This window comes from Oryctolagus cuniculus, chromosome 11 (genome assembly GCF_051225735.1).
Source record: "Oryctolagus cuniculus isolate XC-2025 breed Fujian yellow rabbit chromosome 11, ASM5122573v1, whole genome shotgun sequence".
NCBI lineage: Eukaryota > Metazoa > Chordata > Mammalia > Lagomorpha > Leporidae > Oryctolagus > Oryctolagus cuniculus.
The window spans coordinates 20500486-20518075 of record NC_142877.1 but is presented as its reverse complement, the minus strand read 5'-3'; the positions used below and the strand labels follow the sequence as shown (position 1 = coordinate 20518075).

At 60.3% G+C, this 17590-nt stretch overlaps 1 protein-coding gene across 4 annotated transcripts in view; it reads right to left on the bottom strand.

Moving 5' to 3' along the window:
* KIAA1755 (KIAA1755 ortholog) overlaps positions 1-16442 on the bottom strand; it is a 36877-nt gene extending 20435 nt beyond the window's left edge. The window contains exons 1-4 of one of the 4 annotated variants that reach the window (XM_089307124.1): positions 16125-16442; positions 7799-7996; positions 4354-5659; positions 3672-3872 (exon numbers count right to left, since the gene is read on the bottom strand). In XM_089307124.1, the coding sequence (XP_089163250.1) occupies positions 3672-3872; positions 4354-5659; positions 7799-7996; positions 16125-16127 (1708 nt within the window). In that variant the 5' untranslated portion in view covers positions 16128-16442. The remainder of the gene's footprint in view (positions 1-3671; positions 3873-4353; positions 5660-7798; positions 7997-16124) is intronic. The other 3 variants (XM_089307123.1, XM_089307122.1, XM_008256004.5) reach the window with 3 other exon arrangements.
* Positions 16443-17590: the final 1148 nt, after the last annotated feature.

Below are 17590 nucleotides of genomic sequence, written 5' to 3'. Positions count from 1 at the left end.
GCCCGCTCTCCACCTGCCCTGAGGTCAGGATGCCTGCGGGCCTAAGCCCCAGGCCCTGCACCTGTGACTGCTTGGAGCCAGGTCAGGAGCCAGGGCCTTTAAAGAGGCAGGTAAGTTACAATGCGGTCCCCATGGTAGGGAGGGGGCTCGGGCAGGAATGACGGGAGACTTTACGAGAAGAGGAGATGGTGACAGAGAGGGAAGACTCAGGGAGAAGCCTGCTGCACCAGCAGCGAGTCACCTGCTGACACCCGGACCTTGACCTTCAGCCTCCAAACTGGGGGAAAATTCATTTCTGCGGTGGGGCTGTGTTCTGGCAGCCACACAATCGGGCACGCTGTGGCTCCCCTTGCCACCAGCGGCCCAGCCGGAGCTGCTCACCTGTCACATCCCCGGGCACGCCTGGCCCTCTCCCACCCCTCCCCCTTGTTCACCCCACTCCTTCCACCCAGCCTGCCCTTCCTTCCGTCTCCATCTGGTCAGTCCACCTCGCCCCTCAAGGTGCCCACACCCACAGGGCACAGCGTGTTGCAGATTCGGGGGTGGGGCTTCAGTGCCTCAGTTAGGGTGCTGCTTGGGACACGCCCACATCCCACAGCAGAGTGCCTGAGCCGGCATCCCGGCTCCAATTCCAGCTTCCTGCGGATGCACACCCTGGGAGGCAGCAGGTGATGGCTCAAGTGCTTGGGTCCCTGAAACCCATGTGGGAGGCCTGGCTGGAGTTCCCAGCGGGTGTAGACAGCAGGAGTCACAGACTTCCTTCTAGAGGCTTCTACTTGCTCAGGGAGACTGGAAGGGAGGGCAGTGCTGGGGGAGGTGGTGTCAAGGTCATTGGGGAGAGAAGGTGTGACATCATCACTCAGGGCAGCGGGCAGCCACGCAGGAGTCTGCAGGTACAGCCGGATTCAGGGGCGCTGTTGAGACCCCGGGGAACTGGTGTTCAGGAATGCAGCTGGTCAGTGGGACCGGGGATTCTTCCAGTGTGGTCCAGGTACGGGGGATGCGGGGAGGGGGTGGGTGCACAGGTGGGGATTTCTCCAGGTCAGTGTGATACTGGGAGGGAGAGGAGGGTGTTGGAAAGGAAGTGATTATAACCGGGGGATCCCGGGGAAGGAGGACGGTGCGTACAGGATGGAGAGAGCGAGAGAAAGGCGGCGAGGCAATCAGCTCACGTTCTGGGGGTGGGAAGATGATGAAATCCGGGGTGGCGGCCTAGCTGGAAAGAGACGCGGCAGTAATGCCAAGCGGGAGTCTTGAAGGCGCAGCTTGGCCGGAGGGGAGCAGCTAGCTGGGAGGGAGGGCGGCGGGAGGAGGAGCTCCAGGAGGAAGGCCAAGGTCCCCAGGTCACAGATGGGGGCAGGGATGTAAGGGCGCTCTGGCTGTGACATCTGTCACCCCACTGATCGCCAGGGTTGATTCGGCTGATCTGGCTGGCAGGGTGGGCGTCTCCTTCCTCCCTCACCGCCCCATGTGCGTCCCTCCCGAAGCTGAGCGCTAGGTGGACAGGTTTGCGGTCAAGGGCATATAGGAGCCGGCGCCGCGGCTCACTAGGCTAATCCTCCACCTTGCGGCGCCGGCACACCGGGTTCTAGTCCCGGTCGGGGCGCCGGATTCTGTCCCGGTTGCCCCTCTTCCAGGCCAGCTCTCTGCTGTGGCCTGGGAGTGCAGTGGAGGATGGCCCAGGTGCTTGGGCCCTGCACCCCATGGGATCAGCGCCGGCCGTGGCGGCCATTGGAGGGTGAACCAACGGCAAAGGAAGACCTTTCTCTGTCTCTTTCTCTCACTGTCCACTCTGCCTGTCAAAAAAAAAAAAAAAAAAAAAAGGGCATATAGGTAGCTTCACTCCCCCGCTGGCACCTCCAAACAAGGTCTCAAAGATGGCGGCGGAAGAAGCAGCCACATGGACCCTGTATGGCTGCCCAAGTACTTAGTACTGGGCACCGACTGTGCGCCAGGCGCTTGGGGCCCGTCGGCGTGCGTGGCGATGACCCAGGAATGGCAAGAGCAATCCCGGAGAGTGAGCTGGTGAGCCCACCCCCGTCTCCCCGCTCGCCTCTTACCCAAAAGGCAGCCTGAGGCCGGCAGAAGGCAACTGCCTTCTCCCAAGTCACACAAGCAGCTCGTGGGGAGCTGGGCCTCGCAAATGGAGCAGGGCCCTTTGGTGGGTGAAATCTGAGCCCTCAGAGGCTCGGCGCAAGTTTGGGTGCAATGGATACAGGAACAAGCGAGAGTGTCTACAAAGATGACCTGGAAGAGGTCAGACAGTACCCCCAGGAGCTGCACAAAGCGGCCAAGGGTCTGCAGAGGTATAGCGGTCTAGCAAGAAAAAGGGAGCTGCAGGGCAGTCAGTGGCCCAGAAGTGCCGTGGTCTCTGCCCCCCAGACCTTTGCATATGCCGTTCCCTCTGTCGGGAGCACTGTGCCCAGCTCTTTTCCTGGGTAACTCTTACTCAGACTATAGGACTGTGCTTATGCAACTTCCAACAGGAAGCCCTCCCTGACTTCTCCCCACCCCAAGCCTGGACCAGGGGCCCCCTCCATGCTCCCACAGCTCCTGTACTTCCTGGTTGTCACATTTTTTTTACACTGGGTTGTAACAATCTGCTGTAAAAGGCTGTTGAGTGTAGGCAGGCTGGGAGCAGAGAATGCATGAGATGTGTTCCTGAGCCCAGTGCTAACCCTCGGCTGGACTGGGTCACGGCTTGCCTGCGCCTCCATTCCCGGCGCAGCCTGCAGTTAACAACTCATGTCCAGCTTCAGGCCAGTTCATGACTGGCAGACAGGTTCTCAAGATGCAGCCCCCTACGCCTGAAGATGGAGCCCACCCCGCGGAGCAGTCCATGCCCAGGGCCAGCCCACAGCCTTGTCCAGATCCTTCCCCTGCCCTGGCCTGCTCCCCCTCCCCTTCTCCTGAGAACCCTCCTCCAATAAACCACTCCCCATGATCCATGTCTCAGGCTCTTTCTAGGGAACCCTACATCCACCTTGGCTGCCTCTCTGAAATTTGGATGGATGGATGGATGGATGGATGGACAGATGGATGGATGGATGGATGGATGGACGGACGGACAGACGGATGGATGGATGATGGGTGGATAGATGGACGGATGGATAGGTGGATGGATGGATAGGTGGATGGGTGGATGGATGGATGGATGGGTGGGTGGATGGATGGATAGGTGGATGGGTGGATGGGTGGATGGATGGATGGATGGGTGGGTGGATAGGTGGATGGGTGGATGGGTGGATGGATGGATGGGTGGATGGATGGGTGGGTGGATGGATAGGTGGATGGGTGGATGGGTGGATGGATGGATGGGTGGATGGATGGATGGGTGGGTGGGTGGATGGATAGGTGGATGGATGGGTGGATGGATGGGTGAATGGATGGATGGATGGATGGATAGATGGGTGGATGGGTGGATGGAGAGATGGATGGATGCATGGATGACCAGCTAGCTAGATGGATGGATACCTAGAAATTGCTTTCATCTAATCCAGCTCCTTCTTTGGAAAGATGAAGAAACTGAGACCAGGGAGGCTTCATCCAGAACCTGAGCTTCCGGGGCTTTACAAGCCTTCCCTCCACCCACAGCATCTGAGGATGCTCAGGAACCCCCCACCCCCACCCCCAGCTCTCCTTCCCCCTCCTTCCCCTTCAGTCCCCAGAACCTGGCAGGCATGCTATCCTCGAGTGGAGAATCTCGACACTCAGAGCCCCAATCCCCGGTGCAGGCCCTGGGGGCTCCTCCTGCAGGGCGGTGGGGCCTCTCTGTGGGGGGCCGGCTGAGGCTTCTGGGAAGCCAGTCTGCTCCCCAGCCCGGAGGCCTGAGTCAGCGGCTGGGCCAGATGTTTTGGTCTGAGCTGTCCCATCTGGGAAAAGCAACAACAAAGGCGAGGATGTTGAGCAGAAGCTGGATTTCCTGAGGGCACATGCTCTCCCTTCACCCTCTGACTGCGGTAACCGCTCACGACTGTTCCCACTCTCAGCCTCCTACTGTGTGCCAGGCTCCTTACTTCTGGAATCTTCTTGAGCCATGAAGACAACAATGCGAAGTAGGCGAGATCCCACACCGCACAGACGGGGAGATCTGGGCTCAGAGAGGTTAAGCCCACGGCCAAGGCCATCCAGCCAGTGCGTGACGAAGCTGGAGATGTGAGCTAGGGCACTTGTAACACAGTGGCAGTGCCTTGTTCCATTCCAGACCCACAAGGCTTCCACCTCCTTAACACCACACTAAACCCTGAAACCACCAGCCCAGGGGGGCCCCATCCCTTACAACCAGAACCACCCTGAGGCCTGGTGTCAGCCTGACAATTGTCCCCTGGCCCAGCTGGGCACAGGGCACCTTACCTTCCCCCGGGGCTTCAGCTCGGCAGGGTCTGGGGGAGTGCAGTGGGCAGGAGACTTTCTGAGGCTTGTCCTGCTGGAGCGAGGCCCCTGCTGGAGGCGTGGGGGACAGCCTCTGCCCTTCCGAGAAGGAGGACTGGAGCCCAGGAGCAGGGGACGCAGAAGGAGAGGGGTTTCCGCCAGGACAGGTCACGGGCCTGGGGGGTCTCCCGCTGCCCTCTTTGGTCTCCTCTGCCTTTGTTGCAGCGGCTGGAGCCACAGGAGAGGCTGGGGACGGGCAGGGGGATGAAGCCTGTCTGGGTCTGGGCCCGAGCTGGACCCTGGTCTCTGGCTTTCCCAGCAGTCCCTGTGTCTGGGAGATGGCTGGATCTTCTAAGACACCAGCACTGAGGTCAGAGACGCGGCCCAGGTCAGGCTCTCGGGGCTGCTGTTCCAAGTCGCTGGCAGGTGCATCGTGCCCAACCTTTCGCTTCAAGCCCCCAGAGCAGGGCTCCTCCTGGAAGCTTGCTGGCTTTGCAGAAGCCTGCTCCAAGGCAGGTTCCCCACTGTCCCCTGAGAGTGGCAGCAGTCTTTGAGAGGGAAGAGTTTCCTGAGCTCCAGGGAGCTCTGCTAGCGCCCCCAAAGCACCCGCACTGTGTGGCTCCACCTCCCTCCCCGGAGACTCTCCTCTGCTCGCTTGGGGAAAACCCAGGAGAGCCACGTAGTCTCCCTCCAAGTCCCGGCTGACCACGCTGTCCATCCTGAAGGCCGCCTCCCCGGGCCTGGCCTGCTCCACCTTGATGAGTCCCGGGTACTTGTTCTCATGCGTCCTGCCCTTGCCCTTGGCCAAACCCTGGGCAAGAAGCACCTGGCTGCTTGGGGAGCCGACCCGGTGCAGCTCTTGGGGGCTGCTCAGCCGGAGGGCCCCACGAGCTGGGCTGAGGACGCTCAGGGCACAAGGCCCGTCATCCACAAACTCTGGGCTGGCGATCTTGGCCCAGGACACAGGTGCAATCCCACTCTCTGAAGCCACCAGGCAATTCTGGAGGGGACTTCCTTCCAGGCCACTGTTGATGGCCTCCAGCCACTCCTGGGTGAAAAGCACAGGGTAGGACGACACGGGGACGGGCTTCTTGTCCACACTGCGGAGGTCTGAGGAGAGGCATTTGATGGTGATGCAGGCAGATTGCTCCTCCTGGGGCTCGACTTGGAGGTAGAAGTCCCCCGGGCGTAACCAGAGGGCGCTGAGCGGTGCCAGGTGGAGCACAACCCCCTCCCGCAGGCAGAGCGGCCAGCCCTGGTGCAGGAAGAGGCGGTGTGCATAGGGGGCCTGCGGAGACAGGGGGTGGCGTCACACAAGCCGACCCTAGAAGACTCCACCCATCCCAGAGGGAATCCTGGACAGGCCAGGGCCAGGCCAGCCACGTGGGTGATGGGTCAAGGCCAGGCCAGCAGAGCACGGCGGATGACAGGCTGGCTCATCTGATTGGACTCTCACGGTAACTCGCTGGCACAGGCAGGGCTGGCTTTGCAATTCTCACTTTAGGTGAGAAACTGCAGCTCAGAGAGGGAAAGCCACTGGCTCGGTCACACGGCAAACGTGGCCGAGGGAGACTGCCATCTGTCCCCGAGCCCTGCTAGACTTCACAGGCAGGTGGCCACCGGTGCGTGGTGATGGGCAGCCAGGGAGGCCGGCCCATTCTGATCTCAGAGGGAGAAGTGAGGAAGTGCGACGACACTAGCAACAACTCTTGGCTCCCGCTGTCTGCCAGGCTCTGGGCTGAGCCGTGAGGGCCAGCTCTGTGTTCACTGCTGTGTCGCGACCCCCATGTGACACAGATGTTCAGAGAGGTGAAATGCATCCCCCAGGCTGGCTATGAGGGAGCCTGGATTTGAACCTGGGGCCCCTGAGTGCAGAGGACACACGCTGTTAATCCTGTGTGATTGCCTCCTGCTCTGAGCTGGCACGGATTTGCCTGGAAATACAACCCAGCTGCGTTCACCTACAACGAGAAATGAGGCTGCGGGAAAGCTGTGACCCTGTTCCGGAGGAAAACGAGGAGGCGGTCAGTGTTAAGCGTGGTTTCCGTGGCCAAGCAGAGGAAGTGGGCAGTTGAGGAGCTTGTCCTGGAGCAGCATGGAATGTCAGCGTGGACGTGGGGAGCTGGCGGCAGATGCGGTGCCGCAGCTCCAGTCCCTGCGCGCTGCGTAATGTCGACCTGCCAGGCTCTGTGCTCCACACGGGGAACAAGTGACCTCTCTTCCCCTCTGCCTCCAGCCATCTCCAGTTCTGGCCCCTGCCCTCTAATTGCCACCTGCAATTTCCTTCTCCCGCTGACGCACGCAGCCTGCGTCCTGACACTGTTCTGGGTGACTGCCAGGGAGGCAGCAACGCTGGGCAGGGCCCAGGAACCTCTGTGGGGCCCCAAGGCTGGGGTGGCAGGGGGTGGGTGCTGAATAATAACAGATCAGAAAACAGTGGGCCACGCCTGCGAAGGGTGGGCTGGCTCCTTGGGCCCCTCTCCATGGTTGGCTTTGGAAAGCTCCATCCTGGGCGCTGGCACCCTACGCAGCAGGTGGAGCTCCTGCTTGTGACGCCGGCAGCCCGTATGAGCACCGGTTCGAGTCCTGGCTGCTCTGCTTCTGATCCAGCTCCCTGCTAGTGTGCCCAGAAAAGAAGCAGATGATGGCCCAAGTACTTGGACCCCTGCCACCCATGTGGGAGACCCGGATAGAGTTCCTGGCTCCTGGCATTGCAGCCATTTGGGAAGTGAACCAGTGGATGGAAGATCTCTCTCTTTATCCCTCTTCTCTTTGTCATTCAGCCTTTCAAATAAATAAGTAAATATCTCCACCCTCCAACCACAGAGGCAGACTCAAGCCTGGCCAGCCCTGGACCTTGTTCCTCTGGCTCCAGTGATTGGTGTAGGAATGGACAGATGAGCCAAGCCTGACCAATCAAGATCCTTCCTTGAGATTTTTCTACCTGCTCTGAAGTGTGATCCTCTCTGCTTTGCGGCAGGAGAAGCCCCCGGATATCTGGGTTGGAAGGCATGTCCAGGGAGAGCTGCAACAGTGCTGGGGCCTCCGGGAAGCTCTGGGCCACTTCCTGCTGTTGCCACTGAGGCTGCCCACTTCAGCTAAGGCAGCCTGGTGATGCCCACAGTGCCAGCCTCGGGGCTGGTTCCTCAGGGCTAGGACACCCAAGGATGCCTCTACTCAGGCTTTCCTCCCTGCTGGTCAAAGTGCGAAGGTCATTGACTTCTCCCATGTGGCTCTCCTGCTCCATCTGGGATGGGGGAGGGGTGACATCTTGCTTTGGACAAGCAAGCATTCTTGGAAAACCTCTGAATGGCCCCAGTTCTTCCCAGGCAACACATATCAGCCCACCCCGCTCTCTGCTTGCCTCCAGGCCCATGGCTTTCTGGGAGGAGAGCTCACCCCCGACCCCACGTCCCTCCACACTTACACAGGCTGCCTCGCGCACTTGCTCACACAGGCGCTTGGCAGGGATCAGGAAGTCCAGCAGGAAGCTCAGTCCATCGCCCCCGAAGTCGGAGTCCAGGAGCCGGAACACCTGAGCCAGGACGGTGGGCGCGGTGGCCTCGAAAGGCGGGTAGAGGCCCGCCAGGGCATGCTGGATGGCTGTGTCCAGGGACGGAGGGTCCTGTGTGGGCAGGAGGAGAGGAGGTAGAGTATCAGCGGCAACAGTAGTAGGGGTGTGGCCACTTCCTGTGTCACTCTCTGACCTCCTCTCCATTCCCCTCCTCACCCCCGCATCCACGATGGCCCCTCCTTCCCTCCTTCCTGCTCCTCAACCCCCCCCCCCCGGGCCCAGTCCCACCCCTGAGCCTTTGCACTGCCCCCCCCCCCCCCAGGCCTACAGTGTTCTTTCTCTCACACCCTGCGGCTCTTCGCTGAAATGTCATTCCTTGGCCCAAGGTCAAGTGGAGGAACAAGGAGAGGATTCAGGTCAGGGTCCACTGCCACCACCTGGCTGCCCTACAGGCCTGTAGCTCAAAGCTGAGCCACCAGGCAGATCCAGCCTGGCTCACCCCATCCCAGGGCACAGGCAGATGTGTGGGTGAGGACCGTGGTGGGTGTCTTCTGCTGAGTTTGGGGTGCATTGGGCACAGTGCTCACGACAGACACAAAATCCAAGCCCTCGGATGCCTCCCCAGCTGTGTCCCAGGCACAGCCCAGGGAGACATGGAACCCGACTCAGCCACTTCCCAAGCCCCTCCTCCCCATCACTGCTTCAGGGATGGCCCCACCACTCCTTCAGACTTGCAGGGCCCTGCTGCTGCCTCCCGGCCCACCCTCAGATCAGCCAAGTAGTCGGGTCTGCTGTGCTCTGGAAGCCCACCCCCCTTCCCCGCCCCGCCTTGCTGCTGCACTCCCTGGCCCCCACTGCAACCCAACCCCCTCCCTCTTTGCATGGAATCACCTGTTCTTTGGTTGCAGCCTCTGGTCTTCCTTCCACTAGGACCAGTGACCAGCGTGTCCAGCGCGACCTCCCCTGGCTGACTCAGGCCCACCTTCGCCTCGCAGGGGGTTTCTCTGACTTCTCACCGGCCCTACCCCAGCAAGGTCAGTGCCCCCTTTCCTGGCCTCCTTAGAACCTCTCTCTCTCTCTCTCTCTCTTTTAATATTTTATTTATTTTTTTAAGAGGCATAGTTACAGACAGAGAGAGGGAGAGACAGAGAGAGGGGTCTTCCATCTGCTGGTTCACTCCCCAGATGGCCGCAATGGCTGGAGCCGAGCTGATCCAAAGTCAGGAGCCAGGAGCTTCTTCCAGGTCTCCCATATGAGTGAAAGGGCCTGCTTTCCCAGGCCATAGCAGAGAGCTGGATCGGAAGAGGAGCAGCTGGGACTAGAACAAGTGCCCATATGGGATGCTGGTGCCAAAGGCAGAGGCGTAGCCCACAACGCCACAGCACCGGCCCCAGTACCCCTCTCATAGCTGTTCCGGCACTGATGTCTGGCTCCTGGAGGGCAGGTGCAGCCAGCAGAACAGACCACAGGGCTGCCCGGTCTCTGTGCTCCCCCTGCATGGGGGCCGGAGGTGGCGGATCAGCTGACCCCCAGACAGGGCGGTTACGCCAGACTCCACAGTGGTCCCTCTGCACTCACCAGTGTCCGCCGAGAGTTTGGTACAGCAGTTCAGACACTGCCAGGGACGTCTCCGTTCTCTACAGGTGCCTGGATTCTCTCACCTCCACCTCTCATGCCAGCTTCCAGCTAAGGTACAATCCAGGAGGCAGTTGGTCATAGCTCAAGTACTTAGACCCCTGCCACCAGAGGAGACTCAGATGGAGTTCCAGGCTCTTGGTTTCTGTCTGACCCCGTCCCTGCTATTGTGGGCATCTGGAGAATAAATGAGTGGGTAGAAGATCTCTCTGTCTCTGTCTCTCTGCCTTTCAAATAAATAAGTGAGAGAGGGTACTGGTGCTGTGGTGTGGCAGGTAAAAGCCACTGCCTGTGATGCCAGCATCCCATATGGCGCTGGTTCCAGTCCCAGCCTGCTCCACCTCCGATCCAGCTCCCTGCTGATGCACCGGGAAAGCAGTAGAAGATGGCCCAAGTCCTTGGGGCCCTGCACCCACATGGGAGACCCAGAAGAAGCTCCTGGCTCCTGGCTTTGGCCTGGACCAACCCTGGCCATTGCAGTCGTTTGAGGAGTGAACCAGCAGATGGGAGATCTCTCTCTCCCTCTCCCTCTCTCTCTGTCTCTGCCTTTCAAATAAAAGACAAACAATATTTTTTAAATACTCAAATCTTAGAATAAAACAGAGCAGGAGCTCTGGGGGCCTCTGCCCTCCTCCAGAAGGGCGGGGAAGGAGCTCTTTCCTCCTCCCAGAGAGGGAGTGCTGTGCACTACGGAAAGGCACCGGACCGTCTCCTCCCCAGAGGCGGCTCGCTCCTGGGACCCGAGTTCCCGTCTGTGGTACCTCTGTGTGCTGCCCAGCTTTCTCTTCCTTAGTCTCCCCATCGGGAGGTGGGGCTTCCACTTCCCACCCTGCCTCGCTCAGATCATCATTGTTCTGGAGACGGTGGGTGCAGGGGTCTCGGGAGCAGTGCACGGCGCCACAGGCGGTGACTGCTGCTGTCCCTGGTTCTCCCCGGCGCCCCTGCCTGCAGCTGGCCTCCCCTCGAACTCTTGGCTGATCCTCCGCTCACAGCCCAGGAACACCAGCAGCTTCCAGGAGCCCACGGCATGCCATGCCCTGCTCACATGCCCTCGCTTGGCACACGTGACGATGCCAGCGGTGAAATCGGGACACCTCATCTGACAAAGAAAGAAACGGAAGCTGATCTTGCCCGGGGTCACAGAGACCAGGAGAAAGGCAGGGCCAGGATCCAGCGCAGATGTGGAGTGGCCAAGTCCGCCCCTTCCCCAGGCTCCTGCTGCCTGCTCCGCCGAGAGTCCCCAGCCTCGGGGGTGGCCTGCCCAGCTGCCCAGCCTTTGCTCTTTTCAGCGGTGCCTAAAGAAACTGTTTACTTCTCACGAGTAAGGCTCGCAAGCTGAGACGCCCTTGGCTCTCACGTGTTGGCTCCGCTCACCACCAGCCATAGCCATTTACAGGGCAGCCAGTTCAAAGGGAGAATGTTCCAAACTCACAGGGCTTTTGGCCAGCGCAGGACCTGCTCCAGGCCTGCACCCCAGGGGCTCGTAAGCTGTCCAAGGGCTGGGGGAAGTGCCCGCGAACGGGCCAGCAGCAGGGAATGCTGGCCGCGCCCCCTTCTAAATCCCCCGCCCGCGGCTGCAGGAAGCCCAGCACCATCAGCCAGACGTGGGCCCCTCCACATGATTTCCGCGACCCTCAATCAACTTGTCTCCATTTCTTCCCAGGGAGTGCATCCCGGCTGGCCCTGCTGACAGCTCCTCCTGGGAGCCCAGGCTGGGTGCGCAGCTGAAAAGGAAGAAGGCAAGACGGTCACAGCCGCTGCCCCACGACCCAGGACAGAAGCCCAGAAAGAGGGGGCGGCGGAACCGGGCTCCCGGCTGCCCCTGTGGGATGCACCTGACCTGCCCAGTTGACCTGGAACACAGCAAGGTGCTCGGAACCGTTCTGCCTGGGCGGGGCGGGAGCAAGACTCACCTACGTCTATTTTAATGTGTCTTCAATGAGCCTCTGTTCCTAGTGTAATCTAAGTGTTATTTTTATCAGGCAGTACAAAATGTGCAGGCTGATCCGCCTTTACTTATATCCAAACCCTGGGACTCTTCAGTAATTGTCTGAAAAGAAAAATTTCCATGCAGTATGATCCACAGTACACGCACATGCGTGTCTAGACCAAGCCCAAGAGGCTTTAAATAAAGTGTTAACTACAGTCACCCCCGGGGGCTGCGAGAGGCAGGGGCCTCGCAAGGTAGCGTTTTCATTCGCTCCATGGTTCGCTGGATTTTCCAAACGTTCTGTAACCAGCTTGTGAGTGCTTCCACCCCAGAGGAAGAAAAATAAAAGTGCACTTGTGTGTGCTGTTCAGGCTGGCTCGGTTCTCAAATGGTCTCCCCAGATGTTGCTGGCCGGGCCTTCTCGCCAGTGGGCTGGGCTTTTCCGAAAGGTCCACACTTGGCCGCCAGCTCCAGCAGGCACAGACTGTATCGCTCAGCCCCAGCCACCTCCTCACGTGGGAAGAGAGCAGACTGAGAAAAGCCCAGGTGGGCAGGGTCCTGGAGCCGCCTGCCACTCTTGCCCGCTGCCGGGGGAAGGTGGGATTCGGCCTCTGGTTCACAGAAGGATGCTGGCCTCAGTTTTCCCATCTGTAAAAGGGAAATTCTGGGCACAGCTATCTCCGAGAGCCCTCCCAGTAGGGGCTTGCTAGAATTCAAAGTATAATCAGGTCCAGGAAGGTCTGGAGCTGGTAGGTAGCTACCAGGTGGGATCAGGCTTGTGGTCACTTGGTGAGAAAGTTTAAATAGACACGTCTTGTGCCTTTCCCTGCCCGGGCCCAGAGAGAGACTAGACCAGCAGCCACAGAAAGAAAATAACTCCTTCGGGAGATGCTAAATTGGGAGAGGACCAGGTGTGAGAAAGCGGCCCCTCGGGGTGAGACCCCTGACGGCCAGCCTCCGCGTCAGGGCACAGTGGGGCCTGCGGCACACATCCCAGCTCGTCGCCATCAGTCAAGGATTGCTCTGCCTAACACTGCCAGATCCCAGAGCTGCAGGGCTTGTAGTAAGAGCTCCAGGTTGTTTTTAAAGGTTTGCCAAACCAAAGACGCCTGTGAGCCAGACCCAGCCCGGCGAGGGTCAGGCGGTCACCTCCAGGCTCGGACTCCTGCAGCCTAATTCTAAAGGCACATCACCCTGCCTGCCAGGAAGTTCTTGCTCACGTCCAGCTACAGCCTCTGCTGCTCCAAGTCCTTTGGGTTTTTGCGGAGGTGGTGGTGGGAGTGAGACCTGGCTTCTGATTAAATGAACCTTTCAGAAACTGGAAATGCAGCTCAGACACAGCGAGCCGAGGAGCAAGTGGGCATCAGCGCGCCCACAGTGGAGGCCAGCTCTGCCGTGTGTCTCCTGTGTGGCCTGTGTTGTATTGCTGCCTTGCCTCTTCCCTGGGCTCACCACCTCCCACCCCAGCCACATGACCACGACGACACCCAGAGCAAGTCTTCCGCACTCCGCGGCCACTGTTTATCGTCCCAGCAACTCGATGGGCTGAGTATGTATATTCCCATTTCACAGGTTAAGAAACTGAGCCAGTTTTCCCGCTAGTTGGCAGCAGAGCTGGGGGTGAACTTGCTCTCCTGCCTCTTCCCTGGGCCCAGCTCCTCTGCAACACACAGATCAAGCTGCCACCCTCCACTGCTTGGCAAGCCTTAGAGACTCCCTGCTGCTACGCGGCCCTGTGGCCAACTCACAGCTGACCTTGCCTGCTTCTTCCAAACACGTGGTTTTTGCTTCCCAGACATTCTCGTGCCCAGGCAGGGGCTTTATTTTTTGCTGTGTCCACATATCCTGCCTTGTGATATTATCATAATATCATTATTATTTACTTAGCAGGCCTTTTGACAATTCGTCATCAACCTAAGTTTCTTTTCTGTTGATAACGCATCCGTGCCGTTTAAATCGCCCCCTGCTTAGCCATCAGGACGAACAGCTGCGCAATAGGGAAGACTCACTGAGCGCCATGGTGAGCCTCCCGGTCTAGCACCCGCGGTGAGGGCCCCGGTGGGGGGAGCACCACCTCAGTGCTCGTCTCCACATCCCTGCTCTTGCCACACCCCTACCCCGATGGCACGAGCTCCTCCACACCCTGCGGAGCCCCTGCCCCACCGCCAGCTCTGCTCTGAGCTTTTCACAACATGTGAGCGCCCAGGCGCCTGCTCCCACTCCCTTCACACAGCCCGGCTCTCCGCACAGGCAGCTGCCTCCCCACAGAGCGCGGGCCCCCACGGCTGGGACCAAGCGCTTAGCCAGGGTCCGGCACACAGCAGGGGCTTGAGGTATAGGCTCCATGGCAATGTTGAAGGAAATGAACTAGACTCAACCAGTGCTTCTCAAACCTTAGGTGAGGTCACAGAGGGCTCCCACGACCATCGTGTGAAACCACAGCAAGGAAGTTGTCCCCAGCTCCCCCCCGGCCACCCCTTGTCTCCTCTGATGCCCCTGGTGCCAGCAGGCAGGCAGCTTCTCAACAGCTCCTGGGCCCTCTGTCACTACTTCTAGCAAAATGAAAGCAGTGCCCAGGCTGGGAGTCGTCCGCCGGAGCCGACCAGCACCGGGGGCCTTCGCTGCTCCTGCTCGCCCAGCTGCCTGCCATTTGTGACAACACATTCTGATTTTTCCAGTTGTGAGAGCAAGCTTCCTACTTAGATACATTTTTACATGGATGAAGTAAGTTGACTGAAAGAGAAAATGTTGAGCAAACACTGAGTAGTAGGTTTTATTATTTCCTTATAGGATTTTACCCAGCGAGTGGACACATGAAAGCTGGCATTTGGGAAACTTTGACGACACTGGCATTTGGGAAACGCGGGACAGGAATAAATCTCCAATCCCTTTGCCATAAGATTCTCTGAGATGGGCTTCCCCAAACACCAGCCAGCCATTCATCAAGTCATGCCACAAGCTACAACTGTGACAAGTGCCACGGCATGCAAGAGTGAGAGTTGGGGAAATTCAGGAAGGCTTTCCCGAGGAGGTGACATTTGGTGGAGATTTACAGAATGACTGGAAATTCATTAGGAAGTGAGCCAGCCAGCAGGAGCAGCACCTGCAGGGGCTGGGGAGGAGCGAGTATGAACCACTCACATCTCTAGACCAAGGCCAGAGGGGCTGGAGCACGGAGATAAGGCCAGCGAGGTGGGCAGGTGATAACCACTACTATTTAAAGCCAGAGAAGGGAAGGACAGCCACCCGTCACTTCCACTCGGGAGAGAGCCGCTCAGCCTTTGACGGAGCAGCCCAGGGCCCGAGCTTGGTTTGAGGAACTGGGGTCCAGTGAGGGGGCTCTGGATTCGAGAATTGGTAACTGGGTCAGATGCAAACCCAGGAGAGGTGTAGCCCACACCTCTTTGTGCAGCACATGGCAGCAGGGTTAGTAGTGACAGCCAAGTGCGGGCTCAGACTCCAAGCTGTGCTAATCTGGACTTCCTGGTGGGGTGCACTTGGGCAGTCGGTGGAGCTCCCAGAGGCTGGGTCCCCCCATCTGGAGGGCGGAGACACCAGTGGCTCCAGGCAGTGCTCCGTGAGCGCCCGCATGTAAACCACCTAGCATGGGGCCTGGTCTGCAGGGGGAGGTGGACGACCTCTGGCCCGGGACGACTGTTTCCAGCCGGCACCGGGGCAGTGTGTGCACGGGTTCGGCTGTGTGCGCATGCAGGCACCTGGGTTCACAGCGCAGTGCTGTGCGCAGGCGCTGACTGGCCAGGTGTTAGCAGCTCCCACACTGTGGACAAGGCCTGTGTGTAGGAGAGGGCACACGTGTGGGACCGTGCAGCTGTGTGCACGAATATCCCTCAGCACAGCCGCCTTCTGCAGGTGGGTGGGCACACTGAAACCCGCACAAAGTCCTCGTGGGGTTAAACTCCCCGCCTGTCTTCCCCGTCCTGTGCAAATCCCCTAGGATTCCGAAAATCGCTCCTGTGTAGCTGCCTGGACTCTTGGGCCCCTCTGGAGCTGGGCTGGGATTCCTTGAAAACACAGGCTACTTTCTTCCCTCGTTCCCAGATGCCTGCCCGGACGTGCAGGCTCAGACACGCACCTGGCGCCCACGCACCCTCTGCATAGAGCGCCCCGGCGGTCTCAGGGGTCGTCCACGAGGCCCAAGGGGAGGCCACCCCCCTCGCCGCCCTGCCGGGGCCACCTCCCCACCGAGTCCCCCAGCCGCCCGCCCTGCAGGCGGGCGAGGCTGAAACAAAACCATCCCAAGTTACGGTTCCCTCCTCCCTGCTTGCGCCTCTGCGCTCTTCGCCCGCCCGGCGCTGTCTGGCGAGGCAAAAGGAGGCTTTAACTCGCATCTACCCGGACCCCGCGCGGGATGCTACGCAAACCTGCTCTCCAGCCCCGCCCGCGTCTAGAACGCAGACCCCCGCAGGTCGTGACGGAGCCCCCAGCGCCAGGATTCAGGCCAGGAGCCGCGCTGCGCCTTCGTTGGCCCATCCCGCCCCATCCACCGCACGCACCAGGGGCCCAGCGACGACCTGGCCAGAGAGGAGCCCGTGCATGACCCCGACTCTACCCCTGCTAGGGTGAGGGTGCCGCACAGACTCCTGGCCACGTCGGGAGGATGTGCCCCGCCGACAGGGGGCAGAACGGGGTGGTCCTGGCCTCGGCTAGCGTTACCATGGTGACAAGGGCGGCGGTGGCTCCTCTGCTGGGCGCCTGGTTCGTGGGTCCGCGGGTCCTTACGTCCGGCGCAGCCCCCGACCCCGTCTAGCCCCGGAGCGTGCGAAGCGGAGCGAATGGGCCCCAGGCGCCGACCCCGGCCTCGTCTCCGAGGGAGCGGCCGGGAGCCGAGGGGAGAGCGCGAGAGCGAGGAGCGGGGACAAGGGGCGGCCACCAGCCGAGGGGCGGCCGCAGGGGCGGGCCGGGCTCGGCGCGACAGCGGCCCCTTTGTGCTGCGCCCGGGCCCCGGCCCCGCCCGCCGCCGCCGCCGCCGCGGGTGATGAGAACCAGGCGCCCCCGCCCGGCCCCGGCCCGCGGCTGCCAGGAGGAACTCGAGCCGGTCCCGCCGCGTTTGCTTCCCGCGGCGCCCGCGTCCCCGCCCCGCAGCCCCGCCGGGCAGCGCGCCGCTGGGGCCAGCGCCCGCGGGCCTCGGGTCGCCTGGCTGCCCTCTCTTCATCCGCTCCCCAACAACTCGCAGGGTCCCCGGGCCTCCGCGTCCTCCTGTGTGCCCTAGGATGGTGACCTGCCACTTAGACGTGCTGGGCACCCGCGAGCCTCTGCCCAGCGGGGCCCGACTGTTTGCCACTTCTGTTCTTGTGGGACACCGTGAGGCGCTGTGTGACCTTGGCCAAGTCGTCGGTGGCTCCTGGGCCTCAGTTTCGGAGCGACACTGAGAAAGCAGCTGGTGCTCGCTGTGGTCTGAGTGTTCGTGTCCCAGGAATGTGTGCGAGGCCACCTAACCTGGAGAGCTGCTGTGGGCAGAGCCTGGGCCTGGGGAAGTGGCCCAGTGGGCTGCTGGTCCTGGTTCCCTCCACGGGTGAGCACCCAGCCCGAAGGCACCGCGGGGGAAGCAGAAATCAGGGCCCCCACCAGACCCTTGATGGTGACTTTGGACTTCACACCTCCAGGACTGGGAGCCCCCATTTTCTAAGTCTCTGGGGAAGGGATTTCATAATAACCACCCAAGCAGACCAAGACGAGGGCTCAGGCTACTTCTTGGTTGGATGACTCAGGGATTCTTTCATTTATTTATCAAACATGGTGCTAAGCTCTGGGCCAGAACAGAGGCCCTGCCCTCAGGTCATGTGCAGTCCAGGGAGGGACACAGACGAGAAACAAACAGAAAAAAGTGACTGAATGAGATCACCACTAAGAAGGCAACGGACAGATGTGATGCTGGGAACTGGGGTGGGGGGGTCAACTTAGGGTGGACGGTGCAGGAAGGGGGTGAGAAGCCTAGATGTGAGATGGGGAGGAATTAGGTGAAGCGCGTGCGTGTCTGTGTGTGTGTGCATGTGCACCTGTCTGTGTGCATGTGTCTGTGTGCATGCATGCATGTATTCATGTGTGCGTGTCTGTGGGTATTTGTGTTTGGGTCTGTATGGGGGGTGCAAACAGAGTTCCACTGGGAGAGGTCAGCATGG